At 49.5% G+C, this 20,916-nt stretch overlaps 1 protein-coding gene and 1 pseudogene across 1 annotated transcript in view; one reads left to right on the plus strand and one right to left on the minus strand.

Annotated features, from left to right (window-relative positions):
• Positions 1-20,916, minus strand: part of LOC116406442 — a 954,163-nt pseudogene that overhangs the window by 565,873 nt on the left and 367,374 nt on the right.
• chrdl2 (chordin like 2) overlaps positions 1-20,916 on the plus strand; it is a 50,006-nt gene that overhangs the window by 8,134 nt on the left and 20,956 nt on the right. The window contains exons 2-3 of the mRNA XM_031896289.1: positions 16,798-16,910; positions 19,803-19,896. Of these exons, the coding sequence (XP_031752149.1) occupies positions 16,798-16,910; positions 19,803-19,896 (207 nt within the window). The remainder of the gene's footprint in view (positions 1-16,797; positions 16,911-19,802; positions 19,897-20,916) is intronic.

A 20,916-nucleotide genomic window follows, 5' to 3' on the forward strand; every position in this document is an offset into this window, starting at 1 on the left:
GCAGGGCAGGCAGTGAATGTGTAAGGGGATCAGGCGTAGGGCAGGCAGTGAGAGTAGTGAGTGTGTAGGTGGATCAGGTGCAGGGCAGCAGCTGCAGGGCAGGCAGTGAGAGCGTAAGAGGATCAGGAGCAGGGAAGGCAGTGAGTGTGTAAGGGGATCAGGTGCAGGGCCGGCAGTGAGAGCAGCGAGTGTGTAAGGGGGTCAGCTGCAGGGCAGGCAGTGAGAGTAGTGTGTAAGGGGATCAGCTGCAGGGCAGGCAGTGAGTGTGTAAGGGGATCAGGTGCAGGGCAGGCAGTGAGTGTGTAAGGGGATCAGGTGCAGGGAAGGCAGTGAGAGTAGTGAGTGTGTAAGGGGATCAGGCGTAGGGCAGGCAGTGAGAGTAGTGAGTGTGTAAGGGGATCAGGTGCAGGGCAGGCATTGAGTTTGTAAGGGGATCAGGGGCAGGGCAGGCAGTGAATGTGTAAGGGGATCAGGCGTAGGGCAGGCAGTGAGAGTAGTGAGTGTGTAGGTGGATCAGGTGCAGGGCAGCAGCTGCAGGGCAGGCAGTGAGAGCGTAAGAGGATCAGGAGCAGGGAAGGCAGTGAGTGTGTAAGGGGATCAGGTGCAGGGCCGGCAGTGAGAGCAGCGAGTGTGTAAGGGGGTCAGCTGCAGGGCAGGCAGTGAGAGTAGTGTGTAAGGAGATCAGCTGCAGGGCAGGCAGTGAGTGTGTAAGGTGATCAGCTGCAGGGCAGGCAGTGAGTGTGTAAGGGGATCAGCTGCAGGGCAGGCAGTAAGAGCGTAAGAGGATCAGGAGCAGGGAAGGCAGTGAGTGTGTAAGGGGATGAGGTGCAGGGCAGGCAGTGAGTGTGTAAGGGGATGAGGTGCAGGGCAGGCAGTGAGTGTGTAAGGGGATGAGGTACAGGGCAGGCAGTGAGTGTGTAAGGGGATGAGGTGCAGGGCAGGCAGTGAGTGTGTAAGGGGATGAGGTGCAGGGCAGGCAGTGAGTGTGTAAGGGGATGAGGTGCAGGGCAGGCAGTGAGTGTGTAAAGGGATGAGGTGCAGGGCAGGCAGTGAGTGTGTAAGGGGATGAGGTGCAGGGCAGGCAGTGAGTGTGTAAGGGGATGAGGTGCAGGGCAGGCAGTGAGTGTGTAAGGGGATTCACACCTTTTCACATGTTTTTCTCATTAAAAAAAATTCTTTCAAGTGAATTCCTGGAGACACCACCTTGTTATTTATACTTTGCTCCCTGCAACACAATGGCGCGCTCCTTTGCATTCTACAATGGGGAGCAGAGAGTTTCTCAGATGGACACAGTGCTGCCCCACTCAGTGGCGCCTATTCATGGGGGTGGGGTTGGCCATTCGGGCACAGATCCCAGGGGGCACCAGCAGGCACAGGGGCACTTACTGGTTATGCACAGGGCTTGTGCCCACATCACTGAATGCAGGAGAAGCACAAACTGCGCTAATCCCATGGGTGTGAGTGCCCCGTGCGTGGGCCGGGAGGGCCGTCATTTTTGGGGGGCAATAAAGGGTGGTTTTAGGGTGTTTTCCTAGTCTGTGTTTGGGCTGCTTAAAGGAGATGTTCACTTTGAGTTAACCTTTATTACGATGTAGAGACTGATATTCTGAGACAAATTGCAATTGGTCTTCATTTTTTATTATTTGTAGTTTTTTTAGTTATTTAGATTTTTCTTGCAGCTCTCCAGTTTGCAGTTTCAGCAGTTATCTGGTTGCTAGGGTCCAGTTTACCTTAGTAACTCAGGAGTGGTTTGAGAGCGAGAGAGACTGGTATATGAATAGGGGAGGGGCTGAATAGACAGATAAGGAATAAAAAGTAACAATAACAATAAAACTGGAGCCTCACAGAGCAATAGGGTTTGGCTGCCGGGGTCAGTGACCCCCATTTGAAAGCTGGAAAGAGTTGCTAGGGTCCAGATTACCTTAGCAACCAGGGAGTGGTTTGGATGAGAGACTGGAATATGAATAGGGGAGGGGCTGAATAGAAAGATAAGGAATAAAAAGTAACAATAACAATAAAACTGGAGCCTCACAGAGCAATAGGGTTTGGCTGCCGGGGTCAGTGACCCCCATTTGAAAGCTGCAAAGAGTCAGAAGAAGAAGGGAAATAATTAAGAATCTATAAAAAATAAATAATGAAGACCAATGATTTATTTTTGTATAACTATAAATTCAGCATAGGTTCAGCTACACTATAACTGGATAATTGTGTGTGTTTAAGTGATATATTGAGGTTAATGAAGGGTGCCGGCCTAATTGGGTCTGATTTGCCGGTCAGTTCCTGGGATTGCCAGCAGGGGGCGAGTAAGGGAAGTAATAGGATGCACAGCTGTCACAGCATCATCTTCAAATCATTTCCACCAATCAAGGTTTGTTGTTCTAAAACTCCCAATATTTGAATTATGGTTCAAAAACTCGAATGTTAAATATTTATTAAGTGCAAAAAAGTCTCGAAAACTCTTCAATTCACAAACTTGAAAACTGATTAATAGTGTATATCTACCGATGCCAGTGTTAGTGCCTGGGGCCCAGAGGCTGCCATAGTGTTAAAGTCTCACTTTGGTAGAAATAATATAAACGTGAGTTATACACTAAATGGGAGTGTGTTGGAGGATCCTTAATGGAGAAGGATCTGGGGTTTTTTGTAGATAACAAGTTGGGGAATGCCCTGCCGGGGGATGTTGGGTAGGGGGTTCCTCACGGGGAGGGCAGTGAGGGGGTTGGGGAATGCCCTGCCGGGGGATGTTGGGTAGGGGGTTCCTCACGGGGAGGGCAGTGAGGGGGTTGGGGAATGCCCTGCCGGGGGATGTTGGGTAGGGGGTTCCTCACGGTGAGGGCAGTGAGGGGGTTGGGGAATGCCCTGCCGGGGGATGTTGGGTAGGGGGTTCCTCACGGTGAGGGCAGTGAGGGGGTTGGGGAATGCCCTGCCGGGGGTGTTGGGTAGGGGGGTTCCTCACGGTGAGGGCAGTGAGGGGGTTGGGGAATGCCCTGCCGGGGGATGTTGGGTAGGGGGTTCCTCACGGTGAGGGCAGTGAGGGGGTTGGGGAATGCCCTGCCGGGGGATGTTGGGTAGGGGGTTCCTCACGGTGAGGGCAGTGAGGGGGTTGGGGAATGCCCTGCCGGGGGATGTTGGGTAGGGGGTTCCTCACGGTGAGGGCAGTGAGGGGGTTGGGGAATGCCTGCCGGGGGATGTTGGGTAGGGGGTTCCTCACGGTGAGGGGGTTTGGGGAATGCCCTGCCGGGGGATGTTGGGTAGGGGGTTCCTCACGGTGAGGGCAGTGAGGGGGTTGGGGAATGCCCTGCCGGGGGGTGTTGGGTAGGGGGTTCCTCCACGGTGAGGGCAGTGAGGGGGTTGGGGAATGCCCTGCCGGGGGATGTTGGGTAGGGGGTTCCTCACAGTGAGGGGGTTGGGGAATGCCCTGCCGGGGGATGTTGGGTAGGGGGTTCCTCACGGTGAGGGCAGTGAGGGGGTTGGGGAATGCCCTGCCGGGGGATGTTGGGTAGGGGGTTCCTCACGGTGAGGGCAGTGAGGGGGTTGGGGAATGCCCTGCCGGGGGATGTTGGGTAGGGGGTTCCTCACGGTGAGGGCAGTGAGGGGGTTGGGGAATGCCCTGCCGGGGGATGTTGGGTAGGGGGTTCCTCACGGTGAGGGCAGTGAGGGGGTTGGGGAATGCCCTGCCGGGGGATGTTGGGTAGGGGGTTCCTCACGGTGAGGGCAGTGAGGGGGTTGGGGAATGCCCTGCCAGGGGATGTTGGGTAGGGGGTTCCTCACGGTGAGGGCAGTGAGGGGGTTGGGGAATGCCCTGCCGGGGGATGTTGGGTAGGGGGTTCCTCACGGTGAGGGCAGAAAGGAGGTTGGGGAATGCCCTGCCAGGGGATGTTGGGTAGGGGGTTCCTCACGGTGAGGGCAGAGAGGAGGTTGGGGAATGCCCTGCCGGGGGATGTTGGGTAGGGGGTTCCTCACGGTGAGGGCAGAAAGGAGGTTGGGGAATGCCCTGCCAGGGGATGTTGGGTAGGGGGTTCCTCACGGTGAGGGCAGAGAGGAGGTTGGGGAATGCCCTGCCGGGGGATGTTGGGTAGGGGGTTCCTCACGGTGAGGGCAGTGAGGGGGTTGGGGAATGCCCTGCCGGGGGATGTTGGGTAGGGGTTCCTCACGGTGAGGGCAGTGAGGGGGTTGGGGAATGCCCTGCCGGGGGATGTTGGGTAGGGGGTTCCTCACGGTGAGGGCAGTGAGGGGGTTGGGGAATGCCCTGCCGGGGATGTTGGGTAGGGGGTTCTTCACGGTGAGGGCAGTGAGGGGGTTGGGGAATGCCCTGCCGGGGGATGTTGGGTAGGGGGTTCCTCACGGTGAGGGCAGTGAGGGGGTTGGGGGATGCCCTGCCGGGGGATGTTGGGTAGGGGGTTCCTCACGGTGAGGGCAGTGAGGGGGTTGGGGAATGCCCTGCCGGGGGATGTTGGGTAGGGGGTTCCTCACGGTGAGGGCAGTGAGGGGGTTGGGAATGCCCTGCCGGGGATGTTGGGTAGGGGGTTCCTCACGGTGAGGGCAGTGAGGGGGTTGGGGAATGCCCTGCCGGGGGATGTTGGGTAGGGGGTTCCTCACGGTGAGGGCAGTGAGGGGGTTGGGGAATGCCCTGCCGGGGGATGTTGGGTAGGGGGTTCCTCACGGTGAGGGCAGTGAGGGGGTTGGGGAATGCCCTGCGGGGGATGTTGGGTAGGGGGTTCCTCACGGTGAGGGCAGATGAGGTTGGGGAATGCCCTTGCCGGGGGATGATGGGTAAGGGGTTCCTCACGGTGAGGGCAGTGAGGTTGGGGAATGCCCTTGCCGGGGGATGTTGGGTAAGGGGTTCCTCACAGTGAGGGCAGTGAGGGGGGTTGTGGGAATGCCCTGCCGGGGGATGTTGGGTAAGGGGGTTCCTCACAGTTGAGGGCAGTGAGGGGGTTGGGGGAATGCCCTGCCGGGGATGTTGGGTAAGGGGGTTCCTCACAGTGAGGGCAGTGAGATTGGGGAATGCCCTGCTGGGGGATGTTGGGTAGGGGGTTCCCTCACGGTGAGGGCAGTGAGGGGGTTGGGGAATGCCCTGCCGGGGATGATGGGTAAGGGGTTCCTCACGGTGAGGGCAGTGAGGTTGGGGAATGCCCTGCCGGGGGATGTTGGGTAGGGGGTTCCTCACGGTGAGGGCAGTGAGGGGTTGGGGGAATGCCCTGCCGGGGGATGTTGGGTAGGGGGTTCCTCACGGTGAGGGCAGTGAGGGGGTTGGGGAATGCCCTGCCGGGGGATGTTGGGGGGCAGATTCTGTTAAAGCCTATAAGAGGGGCTTGGATGATTTATTGATTAAGCAGGGGCTGTAGATGTTCAGTTCAGTTCCGAGCAGCCGGTACCAGCACATTCTGATTGTTATTTGTGAATTAATAATCAATAATTGCATTATTTTCCATTGTGGGCTCTTTTTTATCCTCATGGAGTGGATTCTGTCTAAAGGTTCCTGGGCCAGATTGTCAGCTCCTCGCACCGCTCTGAGTTTGAGTGACACATGGCCCCTCCCTGCTCGGGGCGGTTCCTATTTTGCAGTAAGGCACCATAGAGAGTCCCCGGTGTCCCATTACGTTCCATGAGGAGGGGATCTCCCCCTGTATTATCTCCCTTTCTGGGGGCGGCTGGGTGGGCTTGGACGTGTCAGAGTCCCCCCCCTCAGTGCCCCCCAGGGAAGCGTTAATAGGCTGTTGCTCTGGTGTAAATCCTTGTTTAATGGAAATAGCTGTTTAACCCCTAGCTCTCTGGCTCGTCCCACAGGCTACTGAACGGAATACTCATATAACCTTCTGCTCCATTGGCTGGGGAACTAGGAGCACCAAATAGGGCTACCCCCCCCCCACCCCTTCATAAAATGGTCACCTATAACTCTACACTTACACGTAAGCTGTAGGCAACATAACTATTGGTTGGTTAAGGAGGCCATACACGGGCCGGTCCAAGTTGGCAGCTTATTGGTTTTGTGGCCCATGTATGAAAATCTGGCACATTTCGATTGGGCAGGTTTAAAAATCCCATTAGGGCGAGGAGCACATTGGGGCCAAACGATCGAAACTGATAAGGAAAGGAGCCTGCACGTAGTGGGGCCCTTAGAACAACATGGTGCAGAGACCGTGGGCAATCTTGGTAACCCCCACATACAGAGACAATATGGAGACAACAGGGCAAGATGGAGACAGTAGGACAAGGTGGAGACAGCAGGGCAAGATGGAGACAGCAGGGCAAGATGGAGACAGTAGGGCAAGATGGAGACAGTAGGGCAAGATGGAGACAGTAGGGCAAGGTGGAGACAGTAGGGCAAGGTGGAGACAGTAGGGCAAGGTGGAGACAGTAGGGCAAGGTGGAGACAGTAGGGCAAGGTGGAGACAGTAGGGCAAGGTGGAGACAGTAGGGCAAGGTGGAGACAGTAGGGCAAGATGGGGACAGTAGGGCAAGATGGAGACAGCAGGGCAAGATGGAGACAGCAGGGCAAGATGGAGACAGCAGGGCAAGATGGAGACAGCAGGGCAAGGTGGAGACAGCAGGGCAAGGTGGAGACAGTAGGGCAAAGTGGAGACAGTAGGGCAAGGTGGAGACAGTAGGGCAAGGTGGAGACAGTAGGGCAAGGTGGAGACAGTAGGGCAAGGTGGAGACAGTAGGGCAAGGTGGAGACAGTAGGGCAAGATGGAGACAGTAGGGCAAGATGGAGACAGTAGGGCAAGGTGGAGACAGTAGGGCAAGGTGGAGACAGTAGGGCAAGGTGGAGACAGTAGGGCAAGGTGGAGACAGTAGGGCAAGGTGGAGACAGTAGGGCAAGATGGAGACAGTAGGGCAAGATGGAGACAGTAGGACAAGATGGAGACAGTAGGACAAGATGGAGACAGACAAGATGGAGACAGTAGGGCAAGATGGAGACAGTAGGACAACATGGGGACAGTAGGGCAAGATGGGGACAGTAGGGCAAGATGGGGACAGTAGGACAAGATGGGGACAGTAGGACAAGATGGGGACAGTAGGGCAAGATGGAGACAGTAGGGCAAGATGGAGACAGTAGGACAACATGGGGACAGTAGGGCAAGATGGGGACAGTAGGGCAAGATGGGGACAGTAGGACAAGATGGGGACAGTAGGGCAAGATGGAGACAGTAGGGCAAGATGGGGACAGTAGGGCAAGATGGGGACAGTAGGGCAAGATGGGGACAGTAGGGCAAGATGGAGACAGCAGGGCAAATCAGTTCATAAAAAATAATGGGATGCCATAAAGCATGTTGCCCATAGCAACCAATCCAAACTTTGCTTTTGTTTTCTAACTTGTTGGTGACCGTTTAAATCTAATTGCTGATTGGTTGTCCCCAATGTTAATAAATCCACCCCTATTTTTCTGCTGTTTTTTAGTTGTATCGATGTCATCAATGAAGAGATCGGGTGGTTTAAACTTGATACAGTGGGGGGGGAATTTCTGTGTTTCGCCATTGGTGGATTGTTTTGCAAAACAATATTTATTCAGTGCAAAAAAGTCCCAAAACTCAAATGTAAATGTGGATTTTTGAGACTTTCTGTGTTTCACAAATTCAGTATATTCGAAGGTGGAAAAAACTCTTCAGTTCACAAACTCGAAAACCGATAAATAGTGTATACCTACCTTTTGGTGGTGGCTGCAGAGCCCTGCGGTTGGTTTGCTCCTGTGAATATTCAAATCCTCTGATTGGTTGCAGGTTGGTTTGCTCCTGTGAATATTCCAATCCTCTGATTGGTTGCAGGTTGGTTTGCTCCTGTGAATATTCCAGTCCTCTGATTGGTTGCAGGTTGGTTTGCTCCTGTGAATATTCCAATCCTCTGATTGGTTGCAGGTTGGTTTAGTCCTGTGAATATTCCAGTCCTCTGATTGGTTGCAGGTTGGTTTGCTCCTGTGAATATTCCAGTCCTCTGATTGGTTGCAGGTTGGTTTGCTCCTGTGAATATTCCAGTCCTCTGATTGGTTGCAGGTTGGTTAAGTCCTGTGATTTTTTCAGTCCTCTGATTGGTTGCAGGTTGGTTTAGTCCTGTGAATATTTAAATACTTTAATTTGCTACAGGTTAAAATTTGTTAGACCAACCTGTAGGCAATCAGGATGCAGCAATAAGTAGCCAATCAGAGCTTTAGATCAACATTTAAACATAAAAATCGGCTGAATGGCTACAGGTTGGTCTAACAAGCTCTGTTCTTGTTGGCTACAGATATGGCTTACACTACACTACATCACCACAGGAGCTTACACTTTATATATTGGGCCCTATTATAGGTTTGGCTAATCTATAAAATGTGTATAAAAATAACGGAATCATAAAAAAATACATAGATACTAAGAACCTGTGGGTTTTACAGCGGAATCCAGTCTCAGCACCTAAAATGGAGGCTGGCACCAGAAATCCAATAGCTCTTTCCCTATCAGGACAAACCGATTATTTTTTTAGCTTCCCTTATTATTTTGGCTGGGATGGAAGGCCTAAAATAGTCATTATATTCCCAAGCGTGCAGGGGCTTTGCCTGTAGGTGAGGGAGGCTGGAATCCTTTCTGTTGCCGACAGAACGTTTCAGTACATTTGGGCCAGAATACACAAAGCCCTTGCCCATATGAGGAATAAAAAGCCGGCTCCCCGCTGGATTGTTTAGTAACAGGCCTTCGGGTAAGGTGCCTTGCTTACATATCAGCCATTTATATCGGACAGGCTTTCGTTTTTATTTCCACTTACTCATTCGCTACTTGACATTGCCATAATCCTACGAGGGTTTCGCCTTACAGTTGTCTAAGAATTCATTTACTTTTGCGCAGAGTGAAACATTTGATTCCTGGAAAAGGAACATTAACCCATTTTGAGACCCTATGTATGAGCTATCAGTGCCCATTTGAGGCCCATTGGACAGATGTAAAGGTGGCAGTGGATATCCAACCACGTCAGTGTTAATTAATGAAGATATTTGGAGCATTGCTCATTCTCACTTGTTACTAGATTACTGATCCCATACTTTAGCATATTATAAAGGGTAAAGCTGAAAGGTGTAGTCCAGCAACATCAGGTGTATGCATAAAGCACATTGCACAGCAGGACTTTTCTCCAGCAACTCACGGGTCAAACCGGCCAGGTGCCCTAAACAAACTCACCCCCCCCCAGCCTCAGGTTTTTGGCATTGCCCCCTATGCTCCAGCTCTAATAGAGTTGTGGAAGGGTGGATAGGGGTTTAAATTACTGAACTGCAGCCTGTCATTGCTGGTTCTGTAAATATCAAGTCTCTGTGGTTCAGCATGGCACTTCCTGTTTCTATAAAACTCACCTGTCCCTGTGGTTCAGCATGGCACTTCCTGTTTCTATAAAACTCACCCATCTCTGTGGTTCAGCATGGCACTTCCTGTTTCTATAAAACTCGCCCGTCTCTGTGGTTCAGCATGGCACTTCCTGTTTCTATAAAACTCACCTGTCCCTGTGGTTCAGCATGGCACTTCCTGTTTCTATAAAACTCACCCATCTCTGTGGTTCAGCATGGCACTTCCTGTTTCTATAAAACTCGCCCGTCTCTGTGGTTCAGCATGGCACTTCCTGTTTCTATAAAACTCGCCCGTCCCTGTGGTTCAGCATGGCACTTCCTGTTTCTATAAAACTCACCTGTCCCTGTGGTTCAGCATGGCACTTCCTGTTTCTATAAAACTCACCCATCTCTGTGGTTCAGCATGGCACTTCCTGTTTCTATAAAACTCGCCCGTCTCTGTGGATCAGCATGGCACTTCCTGTTTCTATAAAACTCGCCCGTCTCTGTGGTTCAGCATGGCACTTCCTGTTTCTATAAAACTCACCCGTCTCTGTGGTTCAGCATGGCACTTCCTGTTTCTATAAAACTCGCCCGTCTCTGTGGTTCAGCATGGCACTTCCTGTTTCTATAAAACTCACCCGTCTCTGTTGGATCAGCATGGCACTTCCTGTTTCTATAAAACTCGCCCGTCTCTGTGGTTCAGCATGGCACTTCCTGTTCTATAAAACTCACCCGTCTCTGTGGATCAGCATGGCACTTCCTGTTTCTATAAAACTCGCCCGTCTCTGTGGTTCAGCATGGCACTTCCTGTTTCTATAAAACTCACCCGTCTCTGTGGATCAGCATGGCACTTCCTGTTTCTATAAACTCGCCCGTCTCTGTGGATCAGCATGGCACTTCCTGTTTCTATAAAACTCGCCCGTCTCTGTGGTTCAGCATGGCACTTCCTGTTTCTATAAAACTCGCCCGTCTCTGTGGATCAGCATGGCACTTCCTGTTTCTATAAAACTCACCCGTCTCTGTGGTTCAGCATGGCACTTCCTGTTTCTATAAAACTCACCCGTCTCTGTGGATCAGCATGGCACTTCCTGTTTCTATAAAACTCACCCGTCTCTGTGGATCAGCATGGCACTTCCTGTTTCTATAAAACTCGCCCGTCTCTGTGGATCAGCATGGCACTTCCTGTTTCTATAAAACTCGCCCGTCTCTGTGGTTCAGCATGGCACTTCCTGTTTCTATAAAACTCGCCCGTCTCTGTGGTTCAGCATGGCACTTCCTGTTCTATAAAACTCGCCCGTCTCTGTGGTTCAGCATGGCACTTCCTGTTTCTATAAAAACTCACCCGTCTCTGTGGATCAGCATGGCACTTCCTGTTTCTATAAAACTCACCCGTCTCTGTGGATCAGCATGGCACTTCCTGTTTCTTTAAAACTCGCCCGTCTCTGTGGTTCAGCATGGCACTTCCTGTTTCTATAAAACTCGCCCGTCTCTGTGGTTCAGCATGGCACTTCCTGTTTCTATAAAACTCGCCCGTCTCTGTGGTTCAGCATGGCACTTCCTGTTTCTATAAAACTCACCCGTCTCTGTGGTTCAGCATGGCACTTCCTGTTTCTATAAAACTCACCCGTCCCTGTGGTTCAGCATGGCACTTCCTGTTTCTATAAAACTCGCCCGTCTCTGTGGTTCAGCATGGCACTTCCTGTTTCTATAAAACTCGCCCGTCTCTGTGGTTCAGCATGGCACTTCCTGTTTCTATAAAACTCGCCCGTCTCTGTGGTTCAGCATGGCACTTCCTGTTTCTATAAAACTCACCCGTCCCTGTGGTTCAGCATGGCACTTCCTGTTTCTATAAAACTCACCCGTCTCTGTGGATCAGCATGGCACTTCCTGTTTCTATAAAACTCGCCCGTCTCTGTGGTTCAGCATGGCACTTCCTGTTTCTTTAAAACTCACCCGTCTCTGTGGTTCAGCATGGCACTTCCTGTTTCTATAAAACTCGCCCGTCTCTGTGGTTCAGCATGGCACTTCCTGTTTCTTTAAAACTCGCCCGTCTCTGTGGTTCAGCATGGCACTTACTGTTTCTATAAAACTCACCCGTCTCTGTGGATCAGCATGGCACTTCCTGTTTCTATAAAACTCACCCGTCTCTGTGGTTCAGCATGGCACTTACTGTTTCTATAAAACTCGCCCGTCTCTGTGGTTCAGCATGGCACTTCCTGTTTCTATAAAACTCGCCCGTCTCTGTGGATCAGCATGGCACTTCCTGTTTCTATAAAACTCGCCCGTCTCTGTGGTTCAGCATGGCACTTCCTGTTTCTATAAAACTCGCCCGTCTCTGTGGATCAGCATGGCACTTCCTGTTTCTATAAAACTCACCCGTCTCTGTGGTTCAGCATGGCACTTCCTGTTTCTATAAAACTCACCCGTCTCTGTGGTTCAGCATGGCACTTCCTGTTTCTATAAAACTCACCCGTCTCTGTGGATCAGCATGGCACTTCCTGTTTCTATAAAACTCACCCGTCTCTGTGGATCAGCATGGCACTTCCTGTTTCTATAAAACTCGCCCGTCTCTGTGGTTCAGCATGGCACTTCCTGTTTCTATAAAACTCACCCGTCCCTGTGGTTCAGCATGGCACTTCCTGTTTCTATAAAACTCACCTGTCTCTGTGGATCAGCATGGCACTTCCTGTTTCTATAAAAACTCGCCCGTCTCTGTGGTTCAGCATGGCACTTCCTGTTTCTATAAAACTCGCCCGTCTCTGTGGTTCAGCATGGCACTTCCTGTTTCTATAAAACTCGCCCGTCTCTGTGGATCAGCATGGCACTTCCTGTTTCTATAAAACTCACCTGTCTCTGTGGATCGCATGGCACTTCCTGTTTCTATTAAAACTCGCCCGTCTCTGTGGTTCAGCATGGCACTTCCTGTTTCTATAAAACTCGCCCGTCTCTGTGGTTCAGCATGGCACTTCCTGTTTCTATAAAACTCGCCCGTCTCTGTGGTTTAGCATGGCACTTCCTGTTTCTTTAAAACTCACCCGTCTCTGTGGTTCAGCATGGCACTTCCTGTTTCTATAAAACTCACCTGTCTCTGTGGATCAGCATGGCACTTCCTGTTTCTATAAAACTCGCCCGTCTCTGTGGTTCAGCATGGCACTTCCTGTTTCTATAAAACTCACCCGTCTCTGTGGATCAGCATGGCACTTCCTGTTTCTATAAAACTCGCCCGTCTCTGTGGTTCAGCATGGCACTTCCTGTTTCTATAAAACTCGCCCGTCTCTGTGGTTCAGCATGGCACTTCCTGTTTCTATAAAACTCGCCCGTCTCTGTGGTTCAGCATGGCACTTCCTGTTTCTATAAAACTCACCCGTCCCTGTGGTTCAGCATGGCACTTCCTGTTTCTATAAAACTCACCCGTCTCTGTGGATCAGCATGGCACTTCCTGTTTCTATAAAACTCACCCGTCTCTGTGGATCAGCATGGCACTTCCTGTTTCTATAAAACTCGCCCGTCTCTGTGGTTCAGCATGGCACTTCCTGTTTCTATAAAACTCACCCGTCTCTGTGGTTCAGCATGGCACTTCCTGTTTCTATAAAACTCGCCCGTCTCTGTGGATCAGCATGGCACTTCCTGTTTCTATAAAACTCGCCCGTCTCTGTGGTTCAGCATGGCACTTCCTGTTTCTATAAAACTCGCCCGTCTCTGTGGTTCAGCATGGCACTTCCTGTTTCTATAAAACTCACCCGTCTCTGTGGTTCAGCATGGCACTTCCTGTTTCTATAAAACTCACCCGTCGAAGCGAATTTATCAAATGATGAGTTCTAACTTTCACCCATTGCTTCGAACACCAGAACATGGGTGAGTTTTTATGGATTAAGCTCTAAACTCCGATTTTGATAAATCTGTCCCTTAGTGTGTTATAGAATGTACTATTCCTAGCAACTTTATTATTTATTTTTTATAGTTATTGAATTATTTGCCTTCATTGCCTACCCTAGCCAAACCCTATTGCTCTGTGAGGCTCCAGGTTTATTGTTATTGTTACTTTGGGGGGCTATAGCAAACCCCTACAATTAGTTTGGTAGATTCTTTACTATCTGTGAGAAGCTCAACCCATAAGGATTCAGCTCCCTCTGTTCCCCCATCACTTCCTCCTTAATATTTGCTTTTAATTCCTGCTTAACGAACAGACACACTCCTCCTCCTTTTCTATTGCCCCTGTCCCTCCGAAACAATGTATACCCCCCAATATTAACTGCCCAGTCATGAGACTCATTCAACCAAGTTTCAGCAACTCCAATCACATCATATTTCCGCTCCAACGCCAGTACCTCCAGCTCTCCCATTTTACCAGTCAGACTCCTTGCATTGGTAAACATACATTTACTCCTGGTACCGGCCCGTTCCCTCAGATACCCAGTGCCAGTACCTCCAGCTCTCCCATTTTACCAGTCAGACTCCTTGCATTGGTAAACATACATTTACTCCTGGTACCGGCCCGTTCCCTCAGATACCCAGTGCCAGTACCTCCAGCTCTCCCATGGTACCAGTCAGACTCCTTGCATTAGTAACATACATTTACTCCTTTTTGTTTTTAATGCCTGCTAAACACTTAATTCACATGCAACACTTAGATTACATGCAACACTCGCTGTGCAGTCAGAAACTTATAGAGGTTCAGCCTCTCATTCAATCCACTGCCTGGTTGCTAAGGTAAACAAGACACTAGCAACCAGATAGCTGCTGAAATTCCAAACTGGAGAGCTGCTGAACAAAAAGCTAAAAAACTGAAAAACTACAAAAGATAAAAAATGAAAACCAATTGCAAATTGTCTCAGAATCGTATAAAGAGTTAATTTCAAGGTGAACTACCCCTTTGATTTGTTCAGGGTACAGAGAAGAACACATTCAACAGACAGAACCAGAGGTGCTGATGGTTCTGCAGCAACTAAGGGGTTAATTAGCCGTGTTGCCAGACGAGTTCCTGGTGGCCCATCTGAGTGCACCCTGGGCACCAGTGGTGTAGTTTATTGGACGCCCGGGGCTGTCCTCACTATACGGTTACTGTAGGGATGCCAGTTGGTGAGAAGCATTCCTATAGCCAGAGCTCGGGTAGAGAATGTCGTTGGGGGGGGGGGGGGCAATGAAAGAATGGCTGGATTCTTCCCTAGGTGCAGAAATAATACACATGTGTACTGCCTGCTCTCAGCCAATTATACGCTGCCCCCCAGGGAACCTTCCACTCAGGCCTGGCACTGGGCACCGCTCTGCCATCTGGCTCTCACTATATCACTACCCTTTCTCTTCAAACAAAGTCTGTTTATTACTTGGAGACCAGTAACATCCATTCCCCTATGGTTGGATAATGTTTTGCACCTCTTAAAGGTGCAGTTGCTAAGGATACAGCATCAGCTGGCCTGTCTGTGGGCAGATCTGGTTGGGAGCAGTTGGCATGCTGTGTATGCCAGTGTCCCTGGTTTTCCTTAGTAAGTAATCCATTGTAGCATCACTGGTTTTCCTTAGTAAGTAACCCATTGTAGCATCACCGGTTTTCCTTAGTAACCCATTGTAGCGTCACTGGTTTTCCTTAGTAACCCATTGTAGCGTCACTGGTTTTCCTTAGTAAGCAACCCATTGTAGCGTCACTGGTTTTCCTTAGTAAATAACCCATTGTAGCTTCACTAGTTTCCTTAGTAAGTAACCCCTTGTAGCATCACTGATTTTTCTTGATAAACAACCCATTGCAGCATCAGTGTTTTCATTTTAGTAAATGACCCATTGTGGCTTCGCTGCTTTTCCTTAATAAGTAGCCCCTTGTGGCTTCACTGCGTTTCCTTAATAAGTAACCCATTGTGGCCTCACTGCTTTTCCTTAATAAGTAACCCCTTGTGACTTCACTGCTTTTCCTTAATAAACATGACTTTTTTGTTTTTAATTTTGAAAATACAAGACGACTGGCTGTAGAATAGTTGTCAGATATGATTTGTGCTGCAACCTGTGTGTTTTTGGATCAAGTTGCACATTCTGAGCGATGTCCAAGATCCCCCAAGTGTAGCAGTGGGGCTGCAGTAGGAAGAGCTTGATATACGGGTCCCGGCAGTATAACTGGAAACCATCACCTCTAGGATGGGAACAGATCCTTGGCTCGCACAGTTTGCTTTTTTCTGCCCTCTGCCCCCGGTTCCTGCCCCTGGGGGATGTTTGGGTGCCCATGGGGGTTACGTATGAGATTCTCCCAGCTGCAGAACATTACGGCTCTCTGACAGGGCCACAGGCAGCTCCTACACTGTGTTATCTCTCCCTGTAAGTAGCAGAAATGATAGAAACCAAGAATTTCTCCCAGTTTCTCCATTCCATCGCGCAGTGTTTAGGATGCAAGAGGGGTCACAGCAGCAGTTTTAGGCAGAGAAAAGTAAAATCTTTTTATTTTTTTTTAAAAAGAGATTTATATCTTTACTTGCAATGGGGCTATTACATGGGTTAGTGTGTATAATAAGGCAAATTTGTTCCCGGAAATGTCTATAAATCCTTGTATAGCAAGGTAAGAAGGAGTGTGTATAGTAAGGCAAGAATGAGCTGTGACTATGAGATGATAGTGTGTATAGTAAGGCAAGGAGGAGCTGTGACCATGAGATAATAGTGTGTATAGTAAGGCAAGGAGGAGCTGTGACTATGAGATGATAGTGTGTATAGTAAGGCAAGGAGGAGCTGTGACTATGAGATGATAGTGTGTATAGTAAGGCAAGAAGGGGCTGTGACTATGAGATGATAGTGTGTATAGTAAGGCAAGGAGGAGCTGTGACTATGAGATGATAGTGTGTATAGTAAGGCAAGGAGGAGCTGTGACTATGAGATGATAGTGTGTATAGTAAGGCAAGAAGGGGCTGTGACTATGAGATGATAGTGTGTATAGTAAGGCAAGAAGGGGCTGTGACTATGAGATGATAGTGTGTATAGTAAGGCAAGAAGGGGCTGTGACTATGAGATGATAGTGTGTATAGTAAGGCAAGGAGGGGCTGTGACTATGAGATGATAGTGTGTATAGTAAGGCAAGGAGGGGCTGTGACTATGAGATGATAGTGTGTATAGTAAGGCAAGGAGGGGCTGTGACTATGAGATGATAGTGTGTATAGTAAGGCAAGGAGGGGCTGTGACTATGAGATGATAGTGTGTATAGTAAGGCAAGAAGGGGCTGTGACTATGAGATGATAGTGTGTATAGTAAGGCAAGGAGGGGCTGTGACTATGAGATGATAGTGTGTATAGTAAGGCAAGGAGGGGCTGTGACTATGAGATGATAGTGTGTATAGTAAGGCAAGGAGGGGCTGTGACTATGAGATGATAGTGTGTATAGTAAGGCAAGGAGGGGCTGTGACTATGAGATGATGGTGTGTATAGTAAGGCAAGAAGGGGCTGTGACTATGAGATGATAGTGTGTATAGTAAGGCAATACGGTGTCTGCCTATCCCTGGATTCCTAGGCTCACAGTCTGTTCTCTGTCCCCAGGTCCGGATTTGTTCTGCATATTTCATGGCAAGCGGTACATCCCGGGGGAGAGCTGGCACCCTTACCTGGAGCCGCAGGGGGTCGTGTACTGCATACGCTGCACCTGTACTGAGGTGGGTACATAGAGCCCCGCGGGGTAGAACCCAGAGAAGCCAGCAGGGGGCGCTTCTTTGCTGCTGTATCTGCTGCACTCAGTGGGTCGGTATTGGAAATCCTCTGTACAAACATCTAGGCCACCTGAGCAGTCTGTGGGGCTTATTTATAAAGACTGGGCAAGTTTAGACCTGAGCAGTAACCCATAGCAACCAATCAATAGTTAGATTTTTCCAGCCAGCTGCAGGTTGAACATTGAAAGCAATTACCTGATTGGTTGCCATGCATTACTGCCCAGGTGCAAATTTGCCCATTCTTTATAAATGACCCCCTGAACGTTGACTTTTGCTCCAAGAAATTAAAGGAAACCGATCCCCAATATTCACTTCATAGGGTGTATTTGCTGCCCCCCCCCCGCAAGCCATTTGTCACTATTGGTGAAACCCTACGGCCATTGGCCAATATAGGGAAAGCTGCATCTGTGTCTTCACAACAAGTGCTTTCTGAATTCCGGGAAATATATAGGGGGGCAGAAAATAAAGCCACAAAACCCACTAATACACTTCTCTATTACCCCCAGGCACTCTGTATCTCCAGACACCAGGGGGCACACCTGAGCCTGGGGCAGGGGAGAGGAGGCAGGGAGGGGGTAGTTACAGAGCTCAGGGCCACACTAATACACTGCCCTATTACCCCCCAGGCACTCTATATCTCCAGACACCAGGGGGCACACCTGAGCCTGGGGCAGGGGAGAGGAGACAGGGAGGGTAGTTACAGAGCTCAGGGCCACACTAATACACTGCCCTATTACCCCCCAGGCACTCTATATCTCCAGACACCAGGGGGCACACCTGAGCCTGGGGCAGGGGAGAGGAGACAGGGAGGGTAGTTACAGAGCTCAGGGCCACACTAATACACTGCCCTATTACCCCCAGGCACTCTATATCTCCAGACACCAGGGGGCACACCTGAGCCTGGGGCAGGGGAGAGGAGGCAGGGAGGGTAGTTACAGAGCTCAGGGTCACACTAATACACTGCCCTATTACCCCCAGGCACTCTATATCTACAGACACCAGGGGGCACACCTGAGCCTGGGGAAGAGGAGAGGAGGCGGGGGGGGGGGGGTAGTTAAAGAGCTCAGGGCCACACTAATAAACTGCCCTATTATCTTTTTATACTTTATATCTCCAGACACCAGGGGGCACACCTGAGCCTGGGGCAAGGGAGAGGAGGAGTCTAAATTTGCCTATATATGTGTACAGGAGATGGGCCATTATAATTCCCAGTATAGAGTACAGGAGATGGGCCATTATAATTCCCAGTATAGAGTACAGGAGATGGGCCATTATAATTCCCAGTATAGAGTACAGGAGATGGGCCATTATAATTCCCAGTATAGAGTACAGGAGATGGGCCATTATAATTCCCCAGTATAGAGTACAGGAGATGGGCCATTATAATTCCCAGTATAGAGTACAGGAGATGGGCCATTATAATTCCCAGTATAGAGTACAGGAGATGGCCATTATAATTCCCCAGTATAGAGTACAGGAGATAGGCCATAATAATTCCCCAGTATAGAGTACAGGAGATGGGCCATTATAATTCCCAGTATAGAGTACAGGAGATGGGCCATTATAATTCCCAGTATAGAGTACAGGAGATGGGCCATTATAATTCCCAGTATAGAGTACAGGAGATGGGCCATTATAATTCCCAGTATAGAGTACAGGAGATGGGCCATTATAATTCCCAGTATAGAGTACAGGAGATGGGCCATTATAATTCCCAGTATAGAGTACAGGAGATGGGCCATTATAATTCCCAGTATAGAGTACAGGAGATGGGCCATTATAATTCCCCAGTATAGAGTACAGGAGATGGGCCATTATAATTCCCAGTATAGAGTACAGGAGATGGGCCATTATAATTTCCCAGTATAGAGTACAGGAGATGGGCCATTATAATTCCCCAGTATAGAGTACAGGAGATAGGCCATAATAATTCCCCAGTATAGAGTACAGGAGATGGGCCATTATAATTCCCCAGTATAGAGTACAGGAGATAGGCCATAATAATTCCCCAGTATAGAGTACAGGAGATGGGCCATTATAATTCCCCAGTATAGAGTACAGGAGATAGGCCATAATAATTCCCCAGTATAGAGTACAGGAGATGGGCCATTATAATTCCCCAGTATAGAGTACAGGAGATGGGCCATTATAATTCCCAGTATAGAGTACAGGAGATGGGCCATTATAATTCCCCAGTATAGAGTACAGGAGATGGACCATTATAATTCTCCAGTATAGAGTACAGGAGATGGGCCATTATAATTCCCAGTATAGAGTACAGGAGATGGGCCATTATAATTCCCAGTATAGAGTACAGGAGATGGGCCATTATAATTCCCAGTATAGAGTACAGGAGATGGGCCATTATAATTCCCAGTATAGAGTACAGGAGATGGGCCATTATAATTCCCAGTATAGAGTACAGGAGATGGGCCATTATAATTCCCAGTATAGAGTACAGGAGATGGGCCATTATAATTCCCAGTATAGAGTACAGGAGATGGGCCATTATAATTCCCAGTATAGAGTACAGGAGATGGACCATTATAATTCCCAGTATAGAGTACAGGAGATGGGCCATTATAATTCCCAGTATAGAGTACAGGAGATGGGCCATTAAAATTCCCAGTATAGAGTACAGGAGATGGACCATTATAATTCCCAGTATAGAGTATATATAGAGGGTATAGAGAGCGGGTCTGACTGTGGGGCAGATTCCACCACTTGACCCCCAGCGTATATATATATATACACACATACACACACCTATAGGCCTGTAGGTTTCCATTAGCTTTATTATTTCCCCCATGCTAACTCACATTTCTCTCTGTCCCATAGGGCGGCAGTGTAAACTGTTACAGAATAAAGTGTCCCGTCCTGCACTGTGTCCATACTGTGACCGACCCACACCAGTGCTGCCCGCGATGTGTAGGTGAGAAAGAGTTCCATCTGTAAATGCACCCCCAATCCCCCCCTAACTGACCTTCAGGCTGGGCCCCCTTAGCCCATAACAAGGTTACAGATATATAGAAACATTGGGGTAACAGTCACCCTGCTATAGTTCCAGGGGTACCCAGGGCACAAATAAGCACTCACCCCAAATCCCCCCCTAACTGGCCTTCAGGCTGGGCCCCCTTAGCCCATAACAAGGTTACAGATATATAGAAACATTGGGGTAACAGTCACCCCGCTATAGTTCCAGGGGTACCCAGGGCACAAATAAGCACTCACCCCAAATCCCCCCCTAACTGGCCTTCAGGCTGGGCCCCCTTAGCCCATAACAAGGTTACAGATATATAGAAACATTGGGGTAACATTCACCCTGCAATCCCAATGCTGCCATAGCAAACTTAGGGGGCTGTTCCTGCTGAATTGTGCTTAGTACAGGGGAATGCCTATGTGCCATAGTTTTATGGTATCTCTCTGTACAGGCTATGAGCAAACTTAGGGGGCTGTTCCTGCTGAATTGTGCTTAGTACAGGGGAATCCCTATGTGCCATAGTTTTATGGTATCTCTCTGTACAGGCTATGAGCAAACTTAGGGGGCTGTTCCTGCTGAATTGTGCTTAGTACAGGGGAATCCCTATGTGCCATAGTTTTATGGTATCTCTCTGTACAGGCTATGAGCAAACTTAGGGGGCTGTTCCTGCTGAATTGTGCTTAGTACAGGGGAATCCCTATGCTCACATTCATATTCAAACAAAGGAATACAAAGGGAAAGTACAAGTTTATTGCACACATCCCTTCCCTGATATTTCCCTTGATATATAGATCTCTCCACCCCAATGATTTGAATGATGAGATCTTATTATGGGGTTGAGGGCCAAGAAGCCGGGGGTTAATGGGGGAGCAGCTGTGGGCCGGTATCCCTCCATGTATGGCTAGCACTGTCTCTCCCCCAGAGAGATGGGCCCATTAGTCAGGATCTGCGTAACGTCAGGCAGCCATATAG

This window comes from Xenopus tropicalis, chromosome 2, assembly GCF_000004195.4.
Source record: "Xenopus tropicalis strain Nigerian chromosome 2, UCB_Xtro_10.0, whole genome shotgun sequence".
Classification (NCBI taxonomy): domain Eukaryota; kingdom Metazoa; phylum Chordata; class Amphibia; order Anura; family Pipidae; genus Xenopus; species Xenopus tropicalis.